The 15,817-nt window shown below is 37.8% G+C and overlaps 1 protein-coding gene across 1 annotated transcript in view; it reads right to left on the reverse strand.

The window, feature by feature from the left end:
- Nucleotides 1–15,817, reverse strand: part of SUGCT (succinyl-CoA:glutarate-CoA transferase) — a 723,725-nt gene that overhangs the window by 603,991 nt on the left and 103,917 nt on the right. Inside the window, exon 8 of the mRNA XM_063115110.1 lies at nucleotides 506–649. Coding sequence (XP_062971180.1) covers nucleotides 506–649 — 144 coding nt within the window. The remainder of the gene's footprint in view (nucleotides 1–505; nucleotides 650–15,817) is intronic.

The raw sequence follows: 15,817 nt of genomic DNA on the forward strand, positions 1-15,817 counted from the left end.
TATATTATTATAACACAAAATTGATTTTAACATTAGAATAACTATATTTCAGTATAACTGTTTTCTTATGTAATCCTAAGTATCTCATTTTATGCATTTAAAAACATGATTCCAAGAAAAGGACTGCAGACTTTACCAGACTACTGAAGGAGTCCATGACACAAAAAAGGTGAAGACAATCTGGTCAAAAGAAGTTATAGAGCTCATATAACAATAAAGTACAAGCCACTGTATTCTTGTTTCACAAGTAGTAATAGACCCATTCTAGTAAAAAACAGTCCTTAAAATTCCATTACAACAAAATCTTCACAGACACTTATGTTAACATGAAAACAAGGACATCAAAACAGAATAGCTGTTGCTATTGTTGTCTTGTGGGGTTTTATTCTGTTGTTTTGGGGTTTTTTAATCGTTTTTGCACACGTGATCATAGGATGTGATCTGAAAGGGTACAACCCGGACACATTTTTTACATCATTATCTAACATGCTATTTGGATTGGTACCTGAGATGACAGTAGGTTACAATCAATGAACAGTCCTTTTCCAGTTTTATATCTTTGTATCAATCCAGCCATAATGGCTCCATATGCATACAGGCCAGTGGCAAGGTCAGTCATAGCCACTCCAGGGCGAACCGGATCTCCATCCTGATTGAGGGTCGGGTTGAAAAAAATAGAAAACTGAAAATTAAAACCATCATATGATTTCTCAAATATTCTATGCATAAAAAAGAATTGTATATTAAGTGTGCAGACACATACACAAAATAAGCACAACAAATTGCTGTTATGGATATCTGTTGCTGATACAAATATATTTACATTGACTGTATATTTCTCACCATAGTTCTCTCCTCAACCCCTACTAACAAAACTAAGCCATACCAAATGAAATAAAAGATTTTTTTAAAACACATCTGAAGTTCCTTCTTAATATATTTACCTTGTTTATATTAAAAAATAAATAAATAACTGAATTTGAATTTAAATGAGTTAATTTGTTAAAGTGAAAGAAGTTAAAGCAGTATTTTTCTCCTGTCAGGAAAAAAAAAAAGGTCTAGTCTAATCTCCTTATAAGAATGCTAATAGCTGGCAAATATATTAATTGTACTAGCTTAGAAAAAAAAAAAAGACTATCCACGAAAGGCTTTATTACAAATAATTAAATAATATAAGACATCCATATACAGTATTAGAAACAAGACAAGGATTCCTACTCTTGCCACTTTAATTCAACATCATTCTGGAGGTTTTAGCCAATGCAGTTAGGGAACAAAAAGAAATAAAAGGAATTTAGACTGCAAAGAAAGAAGTAAAACTATCTCTATTTGCAGATGGCCCCATCTTGTATACAGAAAATTCTAAGAAATCCACTAAAAAACTCTTCGAACTAATAAGCAAGTTAACCAAGATTGCAAGATACAAATATACAAAACAATATACAAAAATCAACTGTATTCTACACAGCATCAAAAAAAACCAGAAATTAAATTAAGAAAACAATTCAATTTACAACAGCATCAAAAAGAATAAAATACTTAGGAATAAATTTAACAAATGAAGTACAGACTTATACTCTGAAAACTACCAAATGTTGTTGAAAGGCATTAAAGAAGACCTGAATAAATGGAAAGATATCTCGTGATTATGGATCAGAAGACTTAATATTGTTAATATGGCAACGCTTCCCAAATTGATCTGCAGATTCAATGCAATCCCACCTACCAAAATCCCAGGTGCATTCTTTGCAGAAATAAAATCTGATCCTAAAATTAATATGGAAATACCAGATAAAAAGAATAGCCGAAACAGTCTGGAAAAAAGAAGAACAAAGCTGGAGGACTCATACCTCCCAATTTCGAAACTTACTACAAAGCTATTGTAATCAAGGCAACATGGTATTGGCTTAAGACAGACATTTAAATGATAAAAATTCTCAGATTTGTGTGCAATTAGTTTTTGACAAGAATGCCAAGACAATTCAATTGAGAAAGAACTGTCTTTTCAAAAAATGGTGAAAAGAATGCAAAAGACCCCACTCCTCACAGCACATACAAAAATTGGACCCCTTCTTCATAGCACATACAAAAATTAACTCTAAATGGACTGAAGACCTAAACATAAGAGCTAAAATCATAAAAGAGAAAAAAACATAGGAGTAAATCTTTATGATTTCAGATTTGGCAATGATTTATTAGGTATGACACCAAAAGCACTAGCAACAAAAGAAGAAAATGGATTAAAGGGACATCATTAAAATTAAAAACAATGTGTCTTTCAAAGGACAGCACCAAGAAAGTGAAAAGAAAACCCAAAGAACTGGAGAAAGTTTTTGCAAATCACCTTTCTGATAAGGAACTTGTATACAGAATTGATAAACAATGCTTAAAACTCAAAAATAACACAAATAACCTAACTTCAAAATGGGCAAAAGAGCTGAATAGATATCTCTCCAAAAAAAAACATACAAATGGCCATTAAGCACATAAAAAGATGCTTAACATTATTATACATCAGAGAAATACAAATGAAAACCACAATGAGCTTACAACTCAACAATAAAAAGACCAAATTTAAAAAGCGGGCAGAAGGTTTAAAGAGCTATTTCTCCAAAGAAGATAGACACAAATGGCCAACCAGCACATGAAAAGATACTCAATATCATTAGTCATTAGGAAAATGTAAATTAAAACCACATTGAGAGAGGATCCGATCAAGATGGAGGAATAGACAGGTCCGTGGTGTCACGCTCTCTCACAAATCAACCAAATTTATAACTATAAAAATGTAACATCAGCCAAGCTGGGGCTGCTGGAGCTCAGGGGAAGAGGAGGAGAGACCTACGGAGTTCATGAAGGCGGGAGAAATTATGATGAGAGAAATAAAAGGTTGCTCTGGACATTTTGGGCCGTGGCTGATTTAAGGCTTGAGCTGCTGAGCACATGGAGCAGGAGGCGGCAGAAGACACAGCTGTGCCCTTCAGATGGAGTTACTTGGAGGAGAGGGACTTGGCGGCCCCCAGGACCACTAATAGGGTTATGGCCCCACGCAGGAGCAAGCAGCCAGAACAACTGAAAAACGGGGGCCATTCAGAGGCCAGTGAGTCATCACAAGGAACCAGCACACAGTCCGTCCCATGGGAAGTGTTTGGAGCACTGGCAGTGGGGGAGACGGGCCCACCAGGGGAACACTGGGGCACAGCAAGGATAGCCGATCTGTCCCCCAGTCAGTGCGGGACCACTCAGAGGAGACTCGTCAGGAATGCAGAATTGCATGGGATGCAGTTTGATTAAAAAACTCAGGCCCAGATCAGAGATTCTACAGAACACAGATCCACCGGATCTCTGGAGAGCCAGAAGTACCTATAAGATCAACCAATAAACCCTGAGCTGCACAAAAAGCCTTCCCTAGGGAAACAGCAGCAAAGTAGCAATTGAAACAACCACACACTCAAGTACTAGTTCCAACAGGAAGATCCTCCCTGTTAGAAGCAAAGGACAAAAAATTAGTTCTGGCCCAGGCACACCACCAGCACCTTGGGGCCTGCTTGGGAACCAGAGGCTTAGATCCAGGGACCAGACCCCACTCCCACTTCCAGGCACACCACGCCAGCACCTTGGGGCCTGCCCGGGGACCCAAGGCAAGGAGAAGGGGCCTGGACCCCCCCCCCCCACAACCAAGCACACCACGCCAGCACCTTGGATCCCACCCAGTGGCCCGAGGCATGGAGCCAGGAACCAGACCCACCTCCCACAACAAGGCACACCATGCCAGCACCTTGGGGCCCACATGGGTACCCAAGGCATGGATAAGGGGACCGGACCCTCCCCCCACAACCAGGCACATGGCGCCACCATCTTGAGGCCTGCCCAGGGACCAGAGGCATGGATAAGGGAACCAAACACACCAAACAACCAGGCATACCACTATTGCCAATTAACATACCAAAAACAACACCTCCACGTGGGTGGCCTACCACAGCCACCACAATAACCATGGCTGCTACAAAAGTGGCTAGACGCCACAACCACCATGCAGATGGTCTGCCAATCACTGGAGTGCACTCACACAAGAAGAGTCACCAGCAGAGACAAAGAAAAGAAGAGGATGTTTCTTTCCACAAAACCCATTTCAGAGTGACAGAAGAAGCATCTGCTCTATGATAATATAGGGGGACCTGGTCACACCTCTCAGTATTGGACAGATCATCTAGGCAACAAATCAACAGAGTAACCATTATTCTTTCAGAAGGAGAGAAGACATCTAGGGTAATTAGAGGGGGGAGGGTGAGGGAATGGGGGAAGGGGAGAGATTGAACAAGGGGCATGAATAATAATTACGATTTGTAACAATATATATGCTAGTAATATTGATTTAATCAACATATCTCAATGTTCAACCCCAAAAATATGTATAATCGATTTTGATTCAATAAATAAATTTAAAAAAATAAAAAAATAAAAATTAAAACCACATTGAAATACCATGTCACACCCACAAAGATGGTTATCGAAAAAGAAAAAGAGAGATAATAACAAGTGTTAGCAAGAATCTGGAGTAATTGGAACCCTCATACACTGCTGATGGGATTATGAAATGACATAGTCATTGTGGAAAAGAGTCTGGCAATTCCTCAAAAAGTTAAATATAGCATTACCTTTTGACCCAACAATTCCACTCCTAGATATATACCCAAGAGAATGAAAGCATATGTCCTAACAAAAAGCTTATACACAAATTTTCATAGCAGCATTATTCAAAACAGCATAAGAACAGAAGTAGCCTAAATGTCCACCAACTAATTAATGGACAAAGGAAGTGTTACAGCCATACAATGGGATATTTTAAGCAACAAAAAGCAATGAAGTACTAATATTTGCTATAACATGGAAGAACTTTGAAAACATTGTGCTAAGTGAGAGAATCTAGTCACAAAAGGCAGTATATTATATGACTGCAATTTACATGCACTATCCAGAATTAGGCAAATCTACAGAGACAGAAAGTTAGTAGCCTGGGGCTGGGAGGAGTGGAATAGGGAGTGACTGTTAATGGGTATGGGGTTTCTCTATTAGGGTGATGTATGTGTTCTAAAATGGATGTGGTATGGTTGTACAACCTGTGAATTATACTAAAAACCACTGAAGAGTACACTTTAAATAGGTGAGTTGTGTGGTATTATTAATTATATCTCCATAAAGCTGTTTTATTTTTTAAATACCATTATAGTTCGATAATTAAATAAAGCAGAAAAAATAAAGTTTAAAAAAAACCTTTATAAAGGCCTGCTAAAAAACACACATTTAGTAGAAACTCTGGAAGTTATATTTCATTCAAGTCTCCTTCCTTGGTAATAGTATCTAAAGAAGACTCATCACTCATTACCTAGAACAATTTAGAGGTGGTTATGCTCATACTGTGGAAATTCCTCATAAATATATTTCTGTCTTTGAAGAATTGTCAGCATGCCAGAAAATAAGGAAGTGAAAACGAATTACCACTTAGTAAGCAGGAAACCCCACAGAGAACCAGACTGTGGCTGTGAAGTAACTAAGTATTCCCAGGTGCATTAAAACAGAGTCAAAGAAGGGGCTATGTATATGCTAGGTATGAAACTACCCTTCCACATCTGCAACCCCAGCAGATAATACAAAGCAATGTCTCCCTTCTCCTTAAATCTGGGGTAAATGAGATAGTATAGTCTCTTTAGGTCAATGGGTACAGGGATTTACCACTCAGAATCCTTAGTAAAAACACATTTGAGGAAAAATGGGTAATTAACTGACCTTGTTAAGCAATCAACTCTCACTATAATTTATTGGAAGAAGTGGATTTGAACTCATACACTGACTTCTAGAAATCAAATAATATTTTCATTTTATTAAATTATAATTCTAGAAATTGATAGTAGATCTTTTTTTATGGTCACTTACAAACTGCTTTAAATGTATTTAGCTCTTTTAATAAATAAATGTAATCTTTTGTAAGATTTGTGATGATTTTCCTGTCAAACTTACAGATATGCCTCTCATTAACAAAGACAAGAAAGGGAAGAGACTCCAGTGAAGACTAAAGACACACAGACATAGTGGAAGGACAAAGTACTAAATGAAAATTCTGAGCCGTCCAATCACTCACTTTCCATGGTCATTCATGTATTTCTTTATTCTCGCTGTTCTCAATGCTATTTCTTATTCTCTCTCAAACCCCACTCATTCATGTATCCAAAAACTCATTAAAAATAAAACCTGAACGTGAGTGGAAAAACTAGTGAAATGTGAGTAAAGCATGGAGTTTAGCTACTAGTATTGTACCTGTGATCTGTGTTCATTTCTTAATTTTGATCATAGTACTACAGTTTTGTAAATGTTAACATTAGAGGAAATTGGGAGAATGGTAGAGGAACTCTCTGTACTATTTTTGCAACTTTTCTATAAGTATAAAACTATATCAAAATTTAAAAGTTGAAAAGTAAAACCTTACTCATTTCTTTAAAAAATAAAACATTAATTTTGAAATGGAAGAAATGATTTCACAGTTTTTATTTTTTGGAAATTATAGAATCTAGAGGAAAAAGGGAAAACACACACACACAACTGACTATAAGGGTAGATTTTTTGGTTTCCTTTACACCTCAATCTCCTAAATTACAAAATTAAGAACTTAAAAAGATTATTTCCCACACACAATTTAAGACTGTTTAACATTTTCATCCATTTTTCTATATCTATCCTCACGACTTTCAGAGTTTACCAAATGAAATAAAAAAGGAAGGAAGGGAGGGAGGGAGTGGAGAGAGGAAAAAGAAAAAAGTATGTGTTTTTCTAAGTTACTATTTAAAATCTTGTTTTGTTAAAAAGTACATAAGAAACTGTAAATAATTCTGGCATTTGTTCAATAAAGAGACATGGACTTGAAAAGTTGCCAAGCATTTTTCTCTTAAGTTATATTACTCAACATAATTACTTCGTAAAACAACAAAAATGTTAAAACTTTTTTTTAAGTAGCTGGTTCATTTCCAAAATAAAAAATTATCCTTAAATATATCTGTGTCTCTGTCATATTTTTACTTCATATTGAGTCATTCATTATACTAATGTAATCTACAGAAAATTTTGTTTTTATAGTGGAGCACATGAATTTTTTGATGAACTATTTATTGAAACATGAATTCTTCTACCATCTACTAACTGCATAACCTTCAGAAAGTCCATGGCCTTTCTTAGTTCTTTCTCAATTGTCAGATGTAGGTAATGATAATATCTACTTCATAATCTGGTATGAGAATTAAGTAAGAAAAGGTGCATGAAAGCACTTAACGTAAGACTGCACAAATGAGACTTTTTATGAGATGCCTGGTGTGGTGCTGGGAGAGGCACCAAAATGACTTGGCAATAGCTCAGAAGAGAGACAGAAGAGGATCTCAATTAAGAACAGAGATGAGGGTATGGATTCAAGAAATAACAAGAAACTTAAATTCACAGACTTTGATTATTGATCGGTTGGGATTATAAAAAAATGAAATCAATTTAGAAAAACAATCAACAGGAAATTGTTTCTTCATACGAAGGTAATATTTTGATTGTGAAAATCACCATTAACATGACTTAGAGTCCTAACTAGCAGAAAAAAATATCTTTAGTAGAAGTACAAAAGGAAGCATGGGGAACAAAGAATGGTATATTCAGATGACACAAGGGTTTTAGTGGACACAGAAGACGCCCACCACAGTCACTGGCTTCACACCCCATGGGCACAGATTCAGCATCTGAACCTTCTTTTCCAAACACAGAATCTACTTGAATCACTAATGGATGCTAAAAATATGCTTATTGCAACATTCACATACAAATTTCCACCAAGTAACATTTCCCCTACATGAAGGAAATTTCATTTAATGGCTGAGACACTGAACTCAGGGCTGAAGATTCTACTCCTTTCACTGTCTCACCTATAAATAGGCATAACAAAATCTATCATCTATGTACCTCAGTGACACAGTCCTCCAACCTAACTCACATCATTTTAGAACTTAAAGGGATCCCATAGTTCAATCCCCTTATTGGTAAAGGTAAAGAAGCAGGAATGTATACAAGTGGTTTAGAGATCAGTCTGTACCACTTACTGTCAAATAGATCTCTAATAAGACCTCTATCTTATTAGACTGTTATTTAGGGTAATTGTAATGCACTAGATTTAGACTATAAGCAGTGGAAAATACCAACAAGAGAAAGAGATTTACACTTCACCTAGAGACTGGAACAGGAAGATCCTTTATCTTCATCACAGCCTGGATGACTTGAAGCTTCCAACCTATCCCTCACCCACACGCCTTCGGCTCAACCTCAACAAAGCACAAGCCAGAAGGCAAAAACATGACATACTGGGATCCCAGAAGGAGGGAAGAAAAAAGAAAGACTGAGAGGACAAAGGAAAAAGAACAAAAACTCTCATCCTAAGTGGATGCACCACATCAGACAGGCACTCTGATTTGTGCCATTCTCTGGACCCCTTCTGAATGCTTGATTATCTAATATTTTTAATTTCTTCCTAATAATAAAACACTTTTCCCTTCCAAACATGAAAGGTATAACCTAGAGGTGTTGAATTAATAGAATATAACATTCTATAGTGCACTTTTAAAACCAATACCTAACTTACTCTTTACACAACAAGCAAGAAGTCCTTGATCCAGATGAGGAACTGAGGAACAGCTAGGTTAAGTAAATACTGTAAGATGTTACAACCATTTAGAAGTGAAGTCAAGATGAGACCCCAAATCAAGTGATCCGAATCTGCTGCCTCTAGCACATCGCTGGATTCAGTTGCCTTCCTTAAACCTTCATGATCAGGTTTGTATTCTTAACTATTTTGTATTTAATAAATCAGTAAGAAGCTGACTCCAGGTCTCCTTCAGTCCATAATGTTTATGTAACACTTCATCTTTTTCAAAGTGCTTTAATACATGTTATCACATTTAACTCTCAACAATAATTCTGTAAGTATCAATATTATCCCCATTTTACAGATTATAAAAGTAATATTTAGATGATAAATTAACTCGTCAATGTCACAGAGAGCAAACAGTACAACCAGAACTAGAACTCATGAATTTTGATGCCAAAGCTTCTTTTTGTTACCATCTTTCTCTACATATTATTTTATTATAATTCAATATTCATCATCTTTCCTTTTCTGACAATCACTAAAGAGCAAAAATGTTAAATGTGTGAGTTGATTTGTCATTTCTACATCTGTACTAAAGAAATGATGAGCCGGGATGTGGTATGGTGTGTTCTATGCAATTCAAGTGAACTGCAAACAATCTAACAAACCTACAGAAAAACATACATTTACCACTCTGAAAGATATAGACCAAAACCGTTTTTGGAAAATAACTGAAAGAATCCATTCATTGGGAGCCTACAACACTAAAAACTGCACAAAACTACCATTTTTCAAAAATGCCTAATCTCTGTTAATTGTTTCTTTTGCTGTGCAGAAGCCTTTTGGTTTGATATAATCCCATTTGTTTATTTTTCCTTTGGTTGCCCGTGCTTTCGGGGTAGTATTCATGAAGTCTGTGCCGAGCCCCACTTCCTGGAGTGTTTCTCCTACGTTTTCTTTAAGAAGTTTTATTGTTCTTTAATCCATTTTGAGTTAAAAGACAGCCAACAGAGTGGGAGAAAATATTTGCAAAATATACATCTGACAAAGGATTAATATCCAGAATATACAAGGAACTGAAACAACTTTACAACAAAAGAACAAGTAACCCAATTTAAAAAAGGGCAAAGGAGCTAAATAGGCATTTCTCAAAGGAAGATATACGAATGGCCAACAGACACATGAAAAAAAGCTCAACATCACTCAGCATTCAGGAAATGCAAATCCAAAATCACACTGAGATACCATCTCACCCAAGTTAGAATGGCTAATATCCAAAAGACAGTGAATGATAAATGCTGGCGAGGTTGTGCAGAAAAAGGAACTCTCATACATTGTTGGTGGGATTGCAAAATGGTGCAGCCTCTATGGAAAGTGGAGGTTCCTCAAACAATTGCAGATAGATCTACCATATGACCCAGCTATCCCACTGCTGGGAATATAACCAGAGGAATGGAAATCATCAAGTCGAAGGTATACCTGTACTCCACTGTTCACTGCAGCACTATTTATAGTAGCTAAAAGTTGGAACCAGACCAAATGTCCATCATCAGATGAGGGGATACGGAAAAGATGGTATATCTACACAATGGAATACTTACTACTCTGCTATAAAAAAGAATGAAATACGGCCATTTGCAACAACATTGATGGACCTAGAGAAAATTATATTAAGTGAAACGAGTCAGGCACAGAAAGAGAAATATCACATGTTCTCACTTATTTGTGGGAGCTAAAAATAAATAAATAAATACACAATTAAACTGAGGGGGAGGGAAGAAGACACAACAATCACAATTCCTTGAAGTTGTTATGACAAGCAAACAGATATGAGCTTATTGGTGGGGGGAGGTTTTGGTAATGGACCACAATAATCAACCACATTGTATATTGATAAAATTAAATTAAATTTAAAAAAATAAAAAACCAAAAATGCGTATTACACCAGTCACACTACTCTCTTGTCTAGTGACTAAAAACCATCTAAATCATTTTGACTTAGCTCTCATAGTGAGATTCCCAACATATCTAGCCTGGCTATCCTCATAAGTTTAAATAGGGTAAGACTGGGAGAAAACCAAATGGAAGGTTAGGGAATTGTGATATTTTAAGAAACAGTCTAGGAAATAATTTGAAAAGTTATTTTGCTTCTTTCCAAGCTATTCTTCAAGAAAAAGATTTGTAGTTACAGTTTCTATGCTATAGCTTTCTGTGCTAATGGATGAGAGAACAGCAAAAACAAATCTAAAAGACAATGACTCTAATTTCTGAAACAAAACAACATTCATAGCACTAAGATCCGCAAGTGAATCCTATATTTAACAGGCCTCCTCTGTACTCAGCCTGCAAAAAACTCTCAAAGGGTCATTCGGTCCAATTTCTTGCCTTTAGGCAGATCAATTTCTTAATCATATAGAAGAGGTGCTTATCTCTTTATCCTTAATGATCTCCAGAGGACCAAGAACAATTACTAAGTATCTGTTACACACCTGGCATGCACAGAAAGGGGAAAGGATCTAGCATTATTTCCCAGGTGCTTGCCTACACATTATCTCATTTAGTCTTAGTACATCTTTCAGAATATGTGTTAATATTCTCACTTTTACGAATGAAAAAAATGAGGCTCAGAGATGTTAAGTACAACTAGGATTCCAAGACAAAGCCCAGGTTTCCCACTCCATCATGCTAACAGAAACTGCATGGCCTGTTTCTTTATGCACTGCAATATTCACTACCTAGTGGTCAAAAAGCTCTTCATTCAGCTAACTAAAACCTCTTCTCTGATGTGAGTTAATTTTCTCTTATTCATTGTTCTGTGAACAATAAAAATAACTGGTCCATATCCTCCCCATAAAAATAGATGAAAACAGAAATCAAATTATTTATTTCCCTTACCCAGGGCAAACAAGTCCAGTTTCTATAAACTGTCATTGAAGAAAGTCTATTTTATATCCCTGAGATGATTTTGGCCATTCATTTCAGGATCTCCTCTGATTAAACCAAATTTTTCAGGGCATTGTCACCTCAAATAAACATAACTTTCTCAGAAGTAACCATTTACTGAGACAGAAAAAAGGGGGGGTGTCTTTTCTTTCATAAGATTCAGAAAGTAAAAACATTAGGAAGAAACTTCTTTTAATGCTTTTAATTCTTACGTCAAGCTGAATAATATTTCCAAACATTTTTAGCATATTTTTCCCAAATAGTCACCCCTCAGAAATTCTCTTCACATTTCCTCAGTATGAGATTTATACCAAATGGTCTACACAATAGGAAAGACTCTCCTATTTTTAAGTGTGTACCTTAAAGAACTCTAGAAGGAATTTCAAGCACCATAGCTTTGGCTACCATGTATCAGCCTCTTACTATCAAACTGAAGTTGAATCCTTCCTGGAATAATTAAAGATTCCAAATTCATATGTAAGGAAATCATCAACAAGCACCAACTTCATACTGAATCTGTGTTATACTCTAGGGATACAAAAGGAAGTATCTCAAAGACATTCTCCCTGAATTAAGCCACTTACATTCTAAAGAGAACGATAATTAACAGCATTATTAGAATAACATAGAAGCATGAAGAAAGAAGTGGCAAAATATGCCTAAGAGAGTTAAGAAAGTAACCTGCATATGCAGTACTGCTTTCAATAGAAGCACTATTGGCATTTTGAAAGAAAAATTTTAGATTCGTGGGCCTATCCCCATACATTAAGGGAACACCAAGCACTGAATGCAAGTAACAATTCAAACATCCCACACAATCATTTTATTTTTTATTAATTAATTTTTTTTTTTTTACATTCTATGATGTTGATATGGAGCAGTTGGGAGGGAGGGGGAGAGAGGAAAGGGGAAGGAAAGAGGATAGAAGAAGGAGGAAGGAGAAGGGGCAGGATTGAGGCCTGTGGCACACCCCTCATTCCCACAGGGGAGACCAGGGGGCTTCCAGTGGTGGCTGAGTCATTGCCGGGCTGGGTACAGATGTCAGTGGGGTGGGGCAAAAGTCCTCACCCCCCACCCCAGCTCAGGAACCTGAGGCCCTTCTTGTTGTGGCTCAGTGGTCATCACTGGACTGGTTGCATGTCAAGGGGGCACGGCTGAGGCTTGAGGCCCCCCACCACTCTGGCTCAGAGGAGCCCAGGACGCTTCCACCAAGTGACTCGTGGTCATCTCTGGGCTGGTTGCACATGTCAGCAGAGGGTGGCCGAGGCCCAAGGCCCCCTCACTGCCTTAGCTCAGGAGAGCCCAGGGCATTTCCTGTGGCAGCTTGGTGATTGTTACTGGGCTGGTTGCAGGTGCTGGGATTGGGGGGAGGTGGGACATGGTGGAGGCCCAAGGCCCCCAAACACCCTAGCTCTAGAGAGCCCAAGGCACATTCTGCAGCAGCTTGGTGCTTGACGCTACATTGGTTGCCCATGTCAGGGGGATGTGGCCGAGGCCCTCAGGCCCCCCACCCCTCAGGACTTGTTGCAGGTGTCGGGTGGCCTATCTGAGGCCCCCAGCCCTCCCCCTTTCTGGTTTGGTAGCCCTGGGGACTTCCTGTCCTTTTAGGTGTTATACGCATTCTTTGGTGAAATGAGATCTTCACTAGTTAATATCAAACTTTGTCTCTGGTTGTGAGTACTTTGCTTTTCTTTCAATTCTGTGTTGGATTATTTTCTGCTCCCATCACTTAAACTCTGCACTGGAACTAATTTGTTGTCCTTTGCTTACTTGTAAAATGGGGGAACTTCCTGTGGGGACCAGTACTTGAGCCCTATGGTTGAGCTAAATTGCTGCTTTGCTGCTGATTCCCTGGGGAAGGCTTTTTGTGCAGCTCAGGTTTTAATGGTTGACTTTATAGGTACTTTCAGATCTGGTGAGATCTGGTGCACCTGGGTTGTGTAGAGACTCAGGTCTGGGCCTGAGTCTTTTCATCAAACTTCACCCCACGCAATTCTATATTCCTGACCAGTCTCTTCTGAGTGGCCCTGCACTGATTGGGATGCAGATCAGCGTTCCTTGCTGTGCCCCAATGTTCCCCTGGTGGGCCTGTCTTCCCCACCACCTGTGCTCCAAACACTCCACATGGGACAGGATGTGCTCCAGTCCCTTGTGATGACTCGCCAGCCTCTGAATGGCTCCTTTTTTTCAGTTGTTGTGGCTCCTCATTCTATGTGGGTCCACAGGAACCCTATTAGTGGTCTTGCTGGCCTGGGGGCCACCAAGGCCCTCTTCTTCCCTGCCGCCTCCAAGGAACTTCATCCAAGGGACATAGCTGCAGCTTTTGTCAGCTCCTGCTCTTGTGTGCTCAGCAGCTCCAGCCTAGAAGTGGCTGGGATTCAAAACAGTCAGAGCAGTTTTTTCTTTCTCTCATTATGGCTTCTCCCACCTTCATGCGCTCTGTAGTTCTCTCCTCCTCTTCCCCTGAGCTTTAGCAGCCCCAGCTTGGCTGTCAGTGCTTTTTTATAGTTGTGAATTGGTTGATTTGTGAGAGAGACTGATGTTGGGGACCATCTATTCCTCCATCTTGACCAGAAGTCCCCACACACATCATTTTAAACTCTTCTGGAGTTTTACTATTTCTGACAAAAACCATTGCTAGAGCCTAGGATACTTCAAGCTCAGAATTGACATTATGAAGAGATCCACATCCTACTTCTTTAGCTATGAACACTATAAGGGGAAGTGAAGTAGAAGAGAGTCAAATGACTAAAGGAATAGGGCAAGGGTTTAAAAGATTAAGAGAGCTAATAAGGCCAAGAAATTTGTGACATGGACAATACAATCAAAGAATAACTCCCCAATGGAATCTTTACATATATCACAAAATAGAAAATGTGGTCATATGAGTGGGTTGATCAAATGATTGTTGCTGAGAAAAGATAACCATACAACTAGAGTTTGATTAAAACTACAAATTAATGCACAATTTCACATATACTTCCTGCGATGCTTCCACCATCACCTTACAAATACATATATTTCTCTTTTATTGTGTATATTTATCATGTACGACATAGTGTTTTGAAATATGTGTACATTGTGGAATGGCTAAATTGAGCTAACTAACATATGTATTAACTTACACTGATTTTTTATGGTGGGAACACTTCAAATTTACTCTGTAAGCAATTTTCAAGAATACAATACATTGTTATTAACTATGATCTCTTGAACTTATTCCTCCTAAATGAAATTTTATGTCCTTTGACTAACATCTCCCCCAAACCCCTCCACCACTCCTGGTAGCCACCACTCTGCTGTCTACTTCTACAAGTTTGGCTTGTTTAGACTCCACATGTAAGTGAGATCATGTGGTATTTGTCTTTTTGTGCACAGCTTTTTTTACTTAGCATAATGTCCTCCAGGTTTATCCATATTGTCACAAATTACAGAATGTTCTTGTTTTTTAAGGCTGAATAGTATTCCATCGTGTATATATACCACACTTTCTTTATCCATTCATTCGTTCATGGACACTTAGGCTGATACTGCAATGAACATGGGGGTACAGATATCATACTAATTTCAACATACTAATTTCACTTCCCATGGATATATACCCAGTGGTGGGATTGCTGGATCATACAGTAGTTCTATTTTTAATTTTTGAGGAACCTCTATTCAGTCTTCAATAATGGTTGTACTAATTTACATTTCCACTATCAGCCATCACTTTACAACTACCACTTTAAAAAGATATTTTCCCTATTTTATAGATAGAGAAACCAAAGTTAGATAACTTGTCTAATGTTACACTGAATGAAAGAATAAAAACTCAAACTCAGGTTTTCTGATTCCTAAGACCCTTCAAAGAAGATGTTAAACAGGTCATCAATGGAGATGTTAAAACTGCTCAAGATAATGACAGGAATTGATTTTAAAAAGAAAACTGTAAGAGTCAAAGTTCTCAGATAACATGGCAGAGGAGAGAAAAGACCTGGATGATTGTATCTATGAAGGTGGAAAAAGGAGATTACATGCATTGATTTTAGAATTAGAATGGGTATTTACATGTGTAGAACCACAAACTAGGTATGGGGATAGAGAGCAAGAAGCCTGGGACACTATCTCTGGTCCAGAGTTTGCAGGGATTGGAATAATCAAGAATGAGCATCCTCCAATTGAGAGTAATTTGAAAACAATTATCCCAACTTATACTCCCTT

Source organism: Cynocephalus volans, chromosome 11 (genome assembly GCF_027409185.1).
Source record: "Cynocephalus volans isolate mCynVol1 chromosome 11, mCynVol1.pri, whole genome shotgun sequence".
NCBI lineage: Eukaryota > Metazoa > Chordata > Mammalia > Dermoptera > Cynocephalidae > Cynocephalus > Cynocephalus volans.